The 14945-nt window shown below is 40.7% G+C and overlaps 1 protein-coding gene across 3 annotated transcripts in view; it reads left to right on the forward strand.

Moving 5' to 3' along the window:
- LGR5 (leucine rich repeat containing G protein-coupled receptor 5) overlaps positions 1-13232 on the forward strand; it is an 89426-nt gene extending 76194 nt beyond the window's left edge. For all 3 annotated transcript variants that reach the window (XM_021385179.1, XM_021385178.1, XM_021385180.1), the window contains 3 exons: positions 5459-5604; positions 6606-6689; positions 9210-13232. In XM_021385179.1, the coding sequence (XP_021240854.1) occupies positions 5459-5604; positions 6606-6689; positions 9210-10300 (1321 nt within the window). In that variant the 3' untranslated portion in view covers positions 10301-13232. The remainder of the gene's footprint in view (positions 1-5458; positions 5605-6605; positions 6690-9209) is intronic.

Here is a 14945-nt window from a genome sequence, read left to right on the forward strand (position 1 = left end):
AATGAGGCCAGGACTTCACACAGGATCACTGCAGACGGTGGATGAAGCACCAAGTTGAACAGAGATCTGAAACAAAATGAAATTTCACCCTTTGTAATTGTTGGAACTAGACATTGGTTACAACATTAAAGACAAATTCCTGTATAAAAGCTTCCTGCTCATCTAAATGGGTCATTGCTGTTCAATACACAAACACATCAAAGAGCTGAGCATCCTCTGCCCCACCTTCAGCAATGGCACAAGAATGCTCACAGAGCCGAGCCCAGCTTGCTATAGCAAGCTATGAGGAAGTAAAGTCAGGCTGCCAACCACTCCTTCCCTCTTTATCTGATGCTTTGATTCAGTGCTGTAAAGAACGCAGTGACTAGCTCCATTCGTCATAACTGTGCATTCCTATTCACCATTAACCAACCCTGCACCTTTGTGAGGTGGAAAACAACCTTGTGTTCCCTGATATTTGATCTAAAATCAGGAAAAGAGATATTCCTTGCAGCAGGAAAAAAATGTCAGAGTACAGATACCATCAGTAAGATAAGGAGTATATAAAAATAAATTCAGACATTGTTTCTACAGGACTATAATTTGACAAAGTCCAAATCTAATCACCAACATCAAATAAGCACCAGGTATAAAAAGGACTGCTTCTGGCACTGTTTGGCTGAGATTTGCCTTTTTTTTTTTTTCATGTTAAAAGTAGCTGTTACAAGAAAGGAACTCCTCTGTCACCAAGAGCTGGCACTAATTTCTTTGCATAGCAAAGTATATTTTATCCACTGTGTTCTGGGTTCCAGTCAGTCTGTTCATATATGCTTTGCACAGAAATTCAGAAGTATTTGCAGGTTTGGGACCTGTACGTATGACCTAGTAACCAAAAAAAAAAAAAAAAAAACAACCGTTTGGGTTTAACAAAAAGTTCCTGAAAGTCCTAAAGAGAGGATAAGAAATTGGAGTCTTAGTCTTTAACCAAAAACAATTTAACAGCAGCATTTTTTCTGGCCACTTTGTGGAAGTAGTTGAACAATGCTGTGTGAGAGGTCCAAATTTCCACTACGTGACAGGCCAGTGGATAGAAGCCCTACACAGGCTGGAAATCTGTCATTGTTAGCCATGCATTAAAGACAGCATAGCCAACTGCTCAGAAGAGGGGTTCTCCCTCTATATTTATCATTGGTACGGCCATTTCTTGAGTATTGTGTGCAGCTCTGGGCTCCACAATACAACAAGGACAGTAAGGTCTTTGGAAACATCCAGAGAAGGTCAACAGAGCTGGTATCTGGGCTGGAAGGCATGTCCTGTGAGGAGAGGCTGAGGGCACTGGGCTGCCCGGCCTGGAGGAGAGGAGGCTGAGAGGCGACCTCGCTGCTCTCTGCAGCTCCTGAGGAGGGGAAGCAGAGGGAGGTGCTGGACTCTGCTCCTGGGAACTGATGGCAGAATAGGAATTCCACAGAGCTTCCAGGGTAGGGTTAGGCTGTGAGGGTGGTCAGACACTGGGACAGGCTTCCTAATGAGATGGTAGATGCCCCATACCTGTCAGTGCTCAAGAGGCATTTGGAGACTGCCCTCAGTAATGCGCTTTAACTTCTTGTTAGCCCTGAAATGGTCAAGCAGTTGGACTGCATGGTGCACCTGCAAGATGAGGCAAGGACATCAGCTGAAGTGCATCTACATCAATGCACACAGCATGGGCAACAAACAAGAGGAGCTGGAAGCCACTGAGTGGCAGATAAACTATGACTTAGTTGCCATTACAGAAACATGGTGGGATCACTCCCATGACTGGAGTGCTGCCATGGATGGCTACAAGCTCTTCAGAAGGGATAGGCAGGGAAGGAGGCGTGGTGGTGTGGCTCTCTATGTTAGAGAGCGTTTTGATGTTATTGAGCTTGTGGCTGGGGATGATAAGGTTGAATTTCTATGAGTAAGGATCAGGATAAGGGCTGACAAGGCAGACATCCTAGTGGGGGTCTGTTATAGACCGCCTAACCAGGATGAAGAGACAGATGTGGTGCTCTACGAGCAGCTGGCAAAAGTTGCGCAATCGCCAGCCCTTGTCCTCATGGAGGACTTCAACTTCCCTGATATATACTGGGAATACAACACAGCGCAGAAGAAGCAGTCTAGGAGGTTTCTGGAGTGTATGGAAGATAACTTCCTTCTGCAGCTGGTGAGAGAGCCTACAAGGGGAGGCGCCCCGCTATACCTGCTGTTCACAAACAGAGAAGGTCTGGTGGAAGGTGGGGAGATCAGCATCTGTCTTGGACAGAGCGACCATGAAATGGTAGAGTTCTCAACTCTTGGTGGAGCCAAGAGAGGGGACAGCAGAACTGCTACCTTGGACTTCCAGAGGATGGACTTTGAATTGTTCAGGACACTAGTAAGGAGGGTCCCTTGGGATTCAGTCTTGGAGGGTAAAGGGGTCCAGGAAGGCTGGTTGCTCCTCAGGAAGGAAGTCCTGAAGGCGCAGGAACAGGCTGTCCCCCTGAGCTGCAAGATGAGCCAGTGGGGAAGGAGACCGGCGTGGATGAACAGGGAGCTTTTCCTGAGGCTCCAGGAGAAAAAGAGAATCTATCTCCTGTGGAAGAAGAGGCCGGCAACTTGGGGAGAGTACAAAAAAGTTGTTAGAATGTGCAGGGAGAAAATTAGAAAGGCAAAAGCCTAGCTTGAACTCAACTTGGCCACTGGAGTAAAAGGGAACAAGAAACTCTTTTACAAAAATATTAACAGTAAGAGGAGGACCAAAGAGAATCTCCATTCTTTACTGGATGCTGTTGGGAACATAACCACTGAGGACAGTGAAAAGGCTGAGGTTCTCAATGCCTTTTTTACACCTGCCTTTAAAAGTAAAGTCAGACCAGTTACCCTGCACTTTGGCCACAACAACCCCAAGCAACGTTACAGGCTTGGGGCAGAGTAGCTGAAAGACTGTGTAGAGGAAACAGACCTGGGAGTATTGGTCGATGCTCAGCTGAGCGTGAGCCAGCAGTGTGCCCAGGTGGCCAAGAAGGCCAATGGCATCCTGGCTTGTATCAGAAATAGTGTTGCCAGCAGAAGTCAGGAAGTAGTTGTCCCTCTGTACTCAGCACTGGTGAGGCCTCACCTCAAGTACTGTGTTCAGTTTTGGGCCCCTCACTACAAGAAAGACATTGAGGCCCTGGAATGTGTTTAGAAAAGGGCAGTGAAGCTGGTGAGGGGACTGGATCAAAAGTCTTATGAGGAGCGGCTGAGAGAGCTGGGATTGTTCAGTCTGGAGAAGAGGAGGCTCAGGGGAGACCTTATCACTCTCTACAACTACCTGAAGGGAGGTTGTAGTGAGCTGGAGGTCGGCCTCTTCTCTCATGTAACTAGTGATAGGACGAGGGGGAATGGCCTCAAGTTGCGCCAGGGGAGATTCAGGCTGGATGTTAGGAAATACTACTTTTCTGAAAGAGTGGTGAGGCATTGGAGCAGGCTGCCCAGGGAGGTGGTGGAGTCACAGACCCTGGAGGTGTTCAAGGACTGTTTAGACATTGTGTTGAGGGACATGATTTAGTGAGAACTATTGGTGATAGGTGGATGGTTGGACTGGATGATCTTGTAGGTCTTTTCTAACCTTGGTGACTCTGTGATTCTATGATTCTATACTAGGTGAAAGTTTCTTCCAACTGAGTTATTCACTTCTAAAACACATTTGCTTATGTTTCTTGAACCTAAAATACCCACTAGCTATTTACACAGCTATATTAACGATTTCAAAAGATTTAACACCACAAGTTGTGGTGATCACCTTGCAGAAATTTCAATGTTTAAAGTGTTTTATGTTGGTTTTTATGTGTTTTTTTTTTTGTCAGCCCAGGGGACTGTTGGTCAGTCTAGTAATGTGTAGATGTAGTAATAGTTTATTTAAGAAGAGCTTCTGGGAAAAGTTTACAGAAATGTTCAATCAGGATAATCTTCATTTTTTAAAAGATCACATGAAGAGAAATGAGTTAGAAATTGAATATTTAAGTAAGCCTCCTGGCATGAATTTGCATGATAGAACTTAGTTTTCTCAAACTTTTATTGGAGTACTGAAAAAATAGCTTATGTAATTTTGTATTGGTTACAAGAGTAAAGATTATTGTTGCTAATTCCCAACAGAAATATAAGCGTATAGAGTCTAAGAGCTCCCAAATGCACTAATTTAAATTTCACTTTAGAGCTTAGGGTTCAGTTTGTTCCTCTCTAAACCAAGCCTTTGCCTAGCATGCAATTTAAGTCCTATTGGCATTGGGCCTGATTCACAGACTGATTCTCTAGTAGGCTTTTCAGGGCATTAAATGTTGCTCAGAATGTTCATTATGTTAATTTATACGACTAATTTGTTGAAAGTAATCTGATAGTAGGATACAATTCTATTTTATTCTTTCTAATTTAAGTCAGAATAACATCTAGTCACGTCTTTGATGTTTTTGGTTTATTGTCTGTTGAAATTAAGGCGAATTGTTGGGTGTCACTATGTTATTATTGGTGAATTGCAAATTAAATGTCTCTACTTCCAGTGCATAAACTATATCTAAGGAATAGAAGAAATAGTCTGTAGAAGTTGTATATATGTAGTTCTTCTGTACTATGCCAGAATTTGCACATCCACAAAGAAATGGAATTCAAAACATACAGGAAATCAGTAATTTTCTGGCAATAGAAAACCCCAAAGTCTTTGAAACTCACTCACCAGTACTCAGTTTTGTGTTAGGAATACCAGTTTTACTAAAAGAGTTAGAAATGACCATCCAGTATCCTTTAATGTCCATGCTCATTCCTGTGACAATTAATAAATGAAAAACCTTTTCTACAGTGACATATGTTTTCACATATGCTGCATTTGTGATTCATTCTTCTTTCAGTTTAGAACACTGCTTTCTTGGTCTATGTACGAAAGGCAATCACCTTATTGCCATTTTACTGTGAAAAGAGTTTGATGTGGAAAGAGATAGATGAAGTTTGAATCCAGAAATAGATCTTATTTCCCAAAATTGGAGAAATTCCATTTGGGAAATTATACTTTTGTTTTGCCTGTTAGGCAGGTTAGACACAGTTGTGATCTTTTGGTTTTGTAAAAGAAACCAATAAGAAAGTAACACGGAGAAACTACTGAGTTACACTGTAATATTAAAAGACAAAATAGAAATGGAACTCTAAGACTAACATTCGCTCAACAGCAAGTCATGTCTTCTACTTCCATATCTCCCATGAAAATATCTAAGAAAACTTCACTGGGCCTTTACTACAATTACCCTAGAAATCATCTGTGTTTTTGGTGGGGAATTCTGTCTGTGACTCCTCATTTTGTATCATCATGATTGATTTTTACCCATAAATATTTTTACTTTCAATCATGGCTATTTAACTGAGTTCATTTGTGCTAGCATTAGAGAGCAGTACAATCAAGTAGCTGGTGCTCTATGTCAGTATCATGGTACATTTCAATATTCTTCTACAGGGTCATGGAAATGCCATATGCTTATCAGTGCTGTGCCTTTGGAGCTTGTGAAAGCCACTACAAAATCTCCAGCCAATGGAACAAAGATGAGAATAGCAGCACTGATGATTTTCACAGGAAGGATATTGGATTGTTACAAATTCAAGGTAATTGTCGCCTTTCATTTTTATGTATCCCTGAAGGTTGTGATTTTTCAAGTGAGCAGCCTGTGATGTTGATCTTATTGAATACTCTTTCACAGTCACAGAGGCAGCCTCTCCCTCTCTTGCCTGGCAATATGTTATTGAAGCATTCCTATGCTTAGCGAACTCATTTTGTCAGGTCTGCCTTTCAAAAATCTCACTGGCTCATCTTTCTGTCCAAGTAATAATGTGGGAAGTGAAATCTTCCCTTTATCTGAGGGACAAGGTGCTGGTATGTAACTCCATAAAATAGTAGAGCAGCAAGGACTTAGTTTCTTGCCAGCCTTGGAAGTAGCAGCACTGCCTTCACTCTCCTGCTGTACCCATGCTTCAGGATGTCACAGAGCTTGCATGGCTACTTAGGTATAGCTGCTGGGTTTTTTACCTGGCGCTTCCTGGGTACCAAGAGTGCATCTGCTCTCCAGAACAGAAATTTACTATATTTTTCTCCCCCTTCAGCAGAAGTTCTGTAATTTGACCTGTTATGTAAGTGCATACATACATGTTATACCAACCTGCTGTTTTCATTGCAATCTTCACTCCTGAAGACTAGTAGGTCTCAGAGTTTGGGGCTAGTTCCAGCAAGAACAGAGCCAAGAATACGTGGTAGATCAATGGCACACAAAGAAACACAAAAGAGCCCAGGTTAAATCTTAATAGTGGGGCACAACAGTGGAATTCATATTTTAAACTCCTTCTTACGCAGTTGTCACACCACAAGTAAGGTAATGGAGAAAGCACCTTTCTGAAAGTGATTATTTTCAGCGAAATGACAATGCCAACTTTTTAAATAATCCCGAGTACAGTGATTTAGAACCAAGAAAGCATACATCTGCTTCTGCTTACAGTTTGGCAGGCAGAGAGATGAGAATAGGCCTTAAGTACCGAGGACTTTTTGCAGCTTGTACAAAAAGAAATTTTCCTGAAAAATGCAGTATCAAATGTGAGTGTTTTCTGCCCCACAGATGAGCGTGACTTTGAAGATTTTCTTCTCGACTTTGAAGAAGATTTGAAAGCTCATCATTCAGTGCAATGTTCACCTTCTCCAGGTATAAAACTGCTAACAGATGGGAATCTAAGAGTAATATTACTGGATATTTCAAATGCAGTAACAAACTCTGAATCTGAAACTAGGACAGGAACAATATACTTGCAATAATACGTTGTATAATAATATAAAATTCTGCACTGAAGTCCAGAAAACTCTGTGGATACTGAATTTATCTATGAACGCACCAGAAATTTCACACAGTCCTCTGGCAGATCCTCACTCCAGTTCCCTTTTCAGAGGAATTCATCCCCTTATCAAGGGGACAAGAAAGTAAAGGTTCTCTTCTGCCAAGAAACAGATAATAGTAGAACAGAATCTTTGCTTGCTCCTTCCTTTGCAAAGCTGAAGTAATTCTTCGCTGAGTTATTCTACACTTGAACTTCTTGAACAACACACAGCTTAATGTCTAGGACATATCAAACTCTACGATATTGAAATAATACATGCAGTCCATCACAAGGAACAGCCAGCACTGTAATTTTCTTCAGAGAGAAGTACATCCTTGGCTTCGCAGTGTGAAGGAAAGGTGTTAAGGTTTAAAAAATAAGAAGTGATTAAATTGCAAAGCTACAAGCCACCTGTTACACTTAAATTTTACCTGAAGATGAAGAAAGAATTTGGAATATAACTTCTAGTTTTAGCATCCTGTTCAGCAAACATTCTCCTTCGTTGTTTTTTCATTGTGAAGCATGAACAAAAATCAACTAGTACTCCAAGACTTACTCCAAGCAAAGATTCTCTTATTTTTCTATGGCCTCCTTTGTTGTTGAGTTCACAAAAACATAATTGTCTTCATGAGAAGTAGTCACCAGAACCAAGAGAAAATTTAGCTTCTATGCTAATCTTTCAGATGGCATCTTAGAAACACCTGTAAACTGACACAATGCTTCTGCCTACTCGATGGCAACAGCTGTAGTTGTATGGAGTACATCTCAGCAGTAGGGGTTGTGTCTTCATGGAGAAGGTGGAGGACTTGCTTTGAGGGAGCATATCTGAGTAGTACCAAGATAATGTTTTTCATGCATTCAGCTTCAATCACCTGGTCTAGTGAGTGGCAGAAGCGATTGAAACTAGGTGATCTTTAATGTCCCTTCCAACCTAAGCTATTCTATGTTTTATCTTCACATCTCAAGAATGTGTCATTCTGGAACTGCTATGTTAAACAGTCTACCAAACAATACTTTTCACTTTCTGCAGTGTTCTTTCCTTGCCTGCGGTATAACTTGATAGTCAACTTATGCAGAAGAGTACTTCTGACTTGTAAGTCAAAGATTTAGGGATTCCATTCTGGGGATATTTCTCAAGTGGAGTGGTCCCAGGAAATCTGTTTGCAGCCAAACATGTCAAATCTTCCATCATTAAAATTCTTCAAGAACCTTGATCTCCTCTAAAAGGTCAGATTTATCATCGGAATCTAAATTGAATCCTCTCAGATCTCATTGGATCTCAATCCAAACTAGTAGATTACAGTGCATTTGTCTTTCAAAGATGGGATATTTAGTATCTATTACTTCAATGAGAATGCTGGAGATGATGACAGACTTAAAGATGGCACCCACATTTCTCTGTCTCAGCAACTTGCCTCTAAGGATCCATTCCAGATTCTTGGCAAAAAGGATTACAAAATTCATCCTGAATTTATTCAGAATTTAGTTGTTCAAAAAGAGATCTCCTATTCTTCCCAGTGCTTCATGTATTAAAGTTTTCTTCCTCTCGCATTGGTTGTCAAAAAGTAGGTTTGGCCTTTAGCTTTCAAAGGTCAAAGCCATTTGAGTCACCTCATAGAATCAGCGAGGATGAGAAAATGAAGAGCAAAGCACTCCTCTGAAAAAACACTGCAAAGGGGTCTTGAACTGTGTAACAACACACTGTTAGGCAACGAAAGTGTATCTGTCCATATCCATTAAATCAAACTTCACCTGGACTCATCAGCAACTTGTTCTGGTTTAGCGAGAGAGATCTTTTTCAGCTTCACATCACAGCATTTGTTGAAACTGCAAACTAGACATTCCATTCAGTAAGTAAGAAATGTAGTCAGTAGTTTCAGAGGGAAGTTTGGCCTCCAGCTACTAGTGTAACGACTGTAAAATATATATCCATTTGCTAATGCAAGAGACAAGCCTTCAGGATTTTTCTGGTAAGCTTCCTGTTTCCCCACATGGTGTTCTGCACATATATGAGCCCATAGTTGATGGAGAAGGAGGGTACAGCTGTCCTTTTCTTTCTTGAGGAATTTGTCATGGCAATCACACTGTACTTGTACTAGTAGATTAAAAAAAACAAACAATAAAAAAAAAAAGAAAAAACCCTAGAATATTCAGGTTGAGGGACAAAGACTCATGCAGCACGCATATAAGCAGTGTGCTATTGAGATCTCTAATTATTCAGAAGAAAGATAAAACAATCAGATCTCCTTCTGGAGTAAAATTCACTGCTTGGCTATGCTGAGAACAAAGTGAAACATTAAATTTTATTTTACGTGAGTTTTCCTTTCTCATTTTTTTCCCTGTCTTTTCAGGTCCCTTCAAACCATGTGACCATCTGTTTGGTAGCTGGCTCATCAGAATTGGAGTCTGGACCATTGTGGGTTTGACCTTCATTTGCAATGTACTGGTGACTGCTACAGTTTTCAGATCCCCATTGTATATGTCCTCCATAAAGCTTTTGATTGGTCTAATAGGTATTGTAAATGCCTTGATGGGTCTTTCCAGTGGAGTACTGGCTAGTGTGGATGCATCAACTTTTGGTAGCTTTGCTCAGTACGGAGCACAGTGGGAAAGTGGAATTGGTTGCCAAATGACTGGTCTTCTCTCCATTTTTGCTTCAGAAGCTTCCATTTTCCTCCTTACCCTAGCTGCGCTTGAACGTGCATTCTCTATAAAGCATGCTACAAAGTTTGAAACAAAATCCTCTATCGCTAGTGTAAAAATTGCCATTTTCTTTTGCTTTATGTTGGCACTAGTCATTGCAGTGATACCTCTCCTCACTGGGAGTGAGTATGGGGTTTCTCCACTTTGTTTGCCATTACCTTTTGGAGAACCCACTGCTATGGGCTACATGGTAGCGCTAGTATTGCTGAACTCACTTTGTTTCCTGGTAATGACTATTGCTTATACAAAGCTCTACTGCAGTTTAGAAAAGGGAGAACTAGACAACATTTGGGATTGCTCTATGGTCAAACATATAGCCTTGCTGCTTTTTACTAATTGCATTCTTTATTGCCCTGTGGCCTTCTTATCTTTTTCCTCCTTACTAAATCTTACCTTTATCAGCCCAGAAGTGATAAAGTCCATACTGCTGGTGATTGTCCCACTGCCTGCATGTCTAAACCCACTCCTTTATATATTGTTCAATCCACACTTCAAGGAGGACTTGGGAAGTTTGCGAAAGCAAACTTTGTTATGGAGGAGATCAAAACATGCTAGTCTGATCTCTGTGAATTCAGAAGACATAGAAAAACAATCTTGTGACTCAACACAAGCGCTGGTAACCTTCACAAGTGCTAGCATATCATACGACATGCCCACCAGCAATTCACTCATGCCATCATCTTATCAAATGACAGAAAGCTGCAATATTTCATCCGTAGCATTTGTTCCATGTCGCTAGTTTCAGTGGCAGTGCAGAAAATAAGTATGTTTACAAAAATTTTTAAGCCCGAAAGTAAGTATGGGTGTGTGTATTCAAGCTAGAGATTGCCTCTGAATTACTGTTACATGCATCACAAAACAGATGATGACAAAACTTGCAGCAGGCTGAAAATCCAGTACTTTAGCCTCCTCAGCCAGTTTTGGAGATGTTGGAATGAAGAGAAAAACTGAAAGCTGCTGCAGTTTCTGCAGTTGTATTGGCGGTTCCCTTTTAAAGTAGCACTACTCAGAAAAGGCCATTGGTCAAGAGCAAAAGTACTGTGCTAAATTGGTAAGCTTTTTCTTCAACACATCAGGTGGCAGTTTGTTTCAGAGGTTGTTTTTTTCTTATTTTTTCCTGCTCAATATCGTTTGGTCTTAATAATAGATTTTTCAGTGCCAAGACTGTTTTTATAAGCATCTTCATATGGCCCTCATTCAGCAACGTCTCTAAGTGGAAGAGTAGTCCTGTTGGAAATCCTAAAGGTTTTTGCAGAATATACTTCAATGAAGCTCCGTGTTCAACAGATAAAGTTCATTTAATAATTTACCTGCTGCTGGGCTTGGTTTTTTAGAACTTTTCTGACATGACAAAATATTTTAATTGCCAGCAAAATCTACAAAATTAATATATAGTATAAAAGCAGTTAAACAGAATCCTGCTAAGCACTTAAAATGGAATCATAAATGGCAAGCCATTGCTACGTAAATATTTTTTTCCTAAGGTTCTGCACAATCTGGTCATGAATTACCAGCAGGCCAGTAGAGTTACTGTTGATAAAATTGACAGGTGAGAGACTCATAGAATTTGAGGGTGGGAAATACTACATAGAAGATCATGAATACAGGCAGACTGGTGTGCTGAGTTCAAATAAATGACACAAATGGCACTCACACAGAAACACTGATGTAAGGTCATTTGTCTAGGAACAAAAATGGTAGTCCTGCTCTGGGCATAGAATCATAGAATCGCTCCGGTTGGAAAAGACCTTCAAGATCATCAAGTCCAACCTCAACCTAACCATACTGCCCTAACTCCAACAACCCACCCCCTGAAACAATGTTTCTAAAAAGCCTCCCAAGGTCATTAGTAAGCTGAAGATGTAGAGGTCACAGTGTCTTTTTGGCTAATGATAGATATGGGAATACAAGGAGTGAAGAGGTTTTATGATCGGTGTTCTTAGCACTGGTGCAAGCACTATGGGAATATTTCAGACAATTCTTGTATTCACATGCTGTTAAGAACATTGGGAAATTAAACAATTTGAGTGTCATAAATATATTTTTAAAAGCTTGTCAAATAGAGTTTATAAGTAGCTACTTCTGGGAAACAGAAGTTTGAGAGCAGAGGACTAAGTCAAGAGGAGAAGAATCTGGTAAGATCCCATGGAGGTAGATGCTAGGTATGTATATACAGCATAAAAATAAAGGTGTGAATTGGTGACAGTAACGGTCACTACCAAGGAGAACATTTGCCATGGCTTGGAATGAACTCTCTGTCACCAAGTATGTTCAGATTGGAAATATTGCCAAAAAAGGTATTGGAGCAGCTATTGGAATTCAGGGATGCCTGGTGGCATTAGTTTAGGAGTTGGTTAGCTTAGATTAAAATAGAGTACCTCTCTCGATTGAAATCTGTTAATACTTTTCTGAATCATGGCGTGTACATTTACACATCATGCAATTAGGTGAGAAGACTTCAGATCTTTTCCAAGTGTACAGAGCTCCCTTCCTTTCCCCAGAAGACAAGCAGTCTTTGACCTTGGCCAAGCCATCAGAGGACCTTCCAATCATATTTTCTTAGAGCTGGCATGTTTTGCTCAAGTGAGCTGATCATTTATGACACGGAAGTGCACAGTTTTGTTAAAAATAGCTCCCTGAGGAGTAACCTTTAATAGCCCAGTAATCACTTCGCAGTTAATGGCCACTCAGCTTCTAGGTGAATGAGACTAATTTTTGAACATTACCACAGTTAGGCTAGCCCAGTAATTAAGGTAATCAGTTACAGACGGTCACTGTTGTTCATCTGGTACTGTATATGTAACTTTCTGGAACTCACAGGATGGATTTTCACAATGAAGACTCTATTGCCAACAATGGATATGCCATGGTTTTCTTGTCCACTCACACTGGCATAGTTTCAGTTTTGCAGTTACAGATGGCATCAGTTGACTTTGGCTGACATGTTCATTCTTCAGGAAAAAAAAAATGAACCAATGTTTAAATTATGTATGATAATGTCAGCTGAGTACTTATCTCAATCTGTTATCTCTTGTGGGTTTTGAAGCAGTACAGCATACAGCTGGGGAACGATGCCTGAAACCACTTTGAATTAAACAGAGGATCAGTCGACCATTGCACAATACCTATTACCATGTTTACTTAGCTTTAATTTAACTGGGGTCCGTTTGTGCTGCACTGCTTAATGTCAGTGAAATTCCTTTCAGCTCGCTATATTTAAGAAGTTTGTAAAGTGATTTGAGAATCAAAATAATGTTATAATTCTAAAGACTAGTTAAAGAAAGCTTCTTTTATCAAAACTTTTTTAGCTTGCAGGAAGTCCTAAAGGCTCTGTGTCTTATTTTTATAAGCATGTTTGAAATATTTTGATCAAATATTTTAAACTTGAAATTGTTAAAATTCATTTAATAGATTTTAAAGTAAAATTTGTAAATATAGAACTGTATTTATTATTACAGTGAAATGCAACTCCACTATAGGACATGAGATTAAGCCCTGTACAGTTTCATATTGATATTTGCTATATTTTCTTGCTCAAATATATTACTAAATCCATTATCTGTAAATAATATAATGTAAATGTGTAGTGATTGTAAATAGATGATGTGCTTTCTTTTCTACCAGTGTTCCAAACGTATGTGAGTTGTAATAAAATGTGACTACACAGTAAAGAGCGTTTAATCAGGGCTTAACACCTTACAACACTGTGTGCATCCTCAGTTAATCCTTCCCAAGTTATTCTAATATTTAACATCTCCAGATGTCCAAAATTCTTGGCCAAGTATAACTTACAGGTTGTATGCTCTGACTATATTCCCTGGGGAGCAAAAAAATATTGAAAAACAGTGTTTCATTCCAACACAGACTGAATCTTCTACAGAAAACAGGTTCTGCTCCCTGCAGATACTGTCTATATCTCAGTGACAACTGCTCACGGCTGCCATCTCAGCTCAGACTGTGTGACATGGGCATGCACCAAGCCACATAGTGAAGGTCCACGGGTTGCCTGGCAGACTTCCAACCTCCGTGGGTCACACGGGACATGAGGGGCTGCTGCACTGGCTGCTGGCATATGCAGGACAGCAAATTCTCCTACATACATCTTCATTTTCTCTCCAGTGCCATATGTCACACAGAGCTGGTAATTTGTCTGGCAAAGCTCATGCAATACACAGCAGAGGGGCAGTAGCAGCATCACATACAAGAAGCGTAGGGTGCAGATGCTCAGGGTAAGTGGATGCTAGGGCACAAAATGTGGGACTTAGCAAAAGTCATAAGACTCAGCTGCACAAGTGGGGCAGCTCTGTTGGACCAAAGGCAGGCAGCAGCTGAACGCTCAAGTCATCCTTTAGGTATCGAGGAAAAGTGGTGGCAGATGCATTCATGTTGGGAGGGACTGCAGCACAGAACAGTGCTATGTGCTTGTTTTTTCAGAGACTGTGAGTGTGGGTCCTTTCTGGGAAGAACCTGAAAGAGATAGTGTACCAATGAAGTACAAACACTGAGAAAACAGACAGTCATTTAGGCAGGAATTCAGCCCACATGGGAAGTAACAAACTACAAAGATAAAAAAATAAATACTATCCCAGTTGCAAATAGATTTTATCAGGGAGTGTGCAGGTTCTCAGAACAAATAAGAAAGTCAGAATGTACAGGGACATCCAGCTAGGAAGGCCAGTGAAAAATAAGTCTTCTGATGGGTGAGTCTGGGGACAGTCATGTTAAGATGGAACAGAACCAGCAGTGAGTGGTGGTGAGAGGGCATTAATTACCCCTAGGTGGAAAAATCAGACACAGGCAGAGCACAGGGGGGTGCACAACTCAGGGAGGAAAGAGGACTTTAAGAGACAGGAAGCAAGCAGGAGCAGAATTTGATGGGATGTTAAGAGTAGCAGAGTTTTGTGATGCATGAAGAGCTCAGAATTAATAGATGGAAATGGTGTGATGGCTGAGGAGACTGAAATCATAAGAAAAAACAGGCAGTGAAGAGGTTTTCACATGCACTTATGTGCTCCAGACAGTATCAGAGCTGGGGGCCATGTGGGAGAAGAAGGAAGGTGTGCTATTTGAGGAAGGAAATACTGCATCCTGATCACACTCTCTCCTGTGAGAGACAGAAACTACAGAGGAAGAATGGGGTGGTTTGACGAAACCCTTGATGGAGAGTGGAAAAAGAATAATCAAAGTTGTACGTTCTGGAGCACGGAAGATAGACTTTATTGACTTATCTGTCAAACAGTGAGCAGTAGGGCCTGTGTTCATCTTCAGTTTTCTGGGTAATCTGTAAACACACATGAGCACAGATGACTTCTGCCTTCAAACACTTGTGCCTCAGAAGTGTTACTACTGATAACAACTGAAGGAGAGCTTACCACAATCTCAGG

The sequence above is a fragment of the Numida meleagris genome, chromosome 1, assembly GCF_002078875.1.
Source record: "Numida meleagris isolate 19003 breed g44 Domestic line chromosome 1, NumMel1.0, whole genome shotgun sequence".
In the NCBI taxonomy this organism is placed as follows: domain Eukaryota; kingdom Metazoa; phylum Chordata; class Aves; order Galliformes; family Numididae; genus Numida; species Numida meleagris.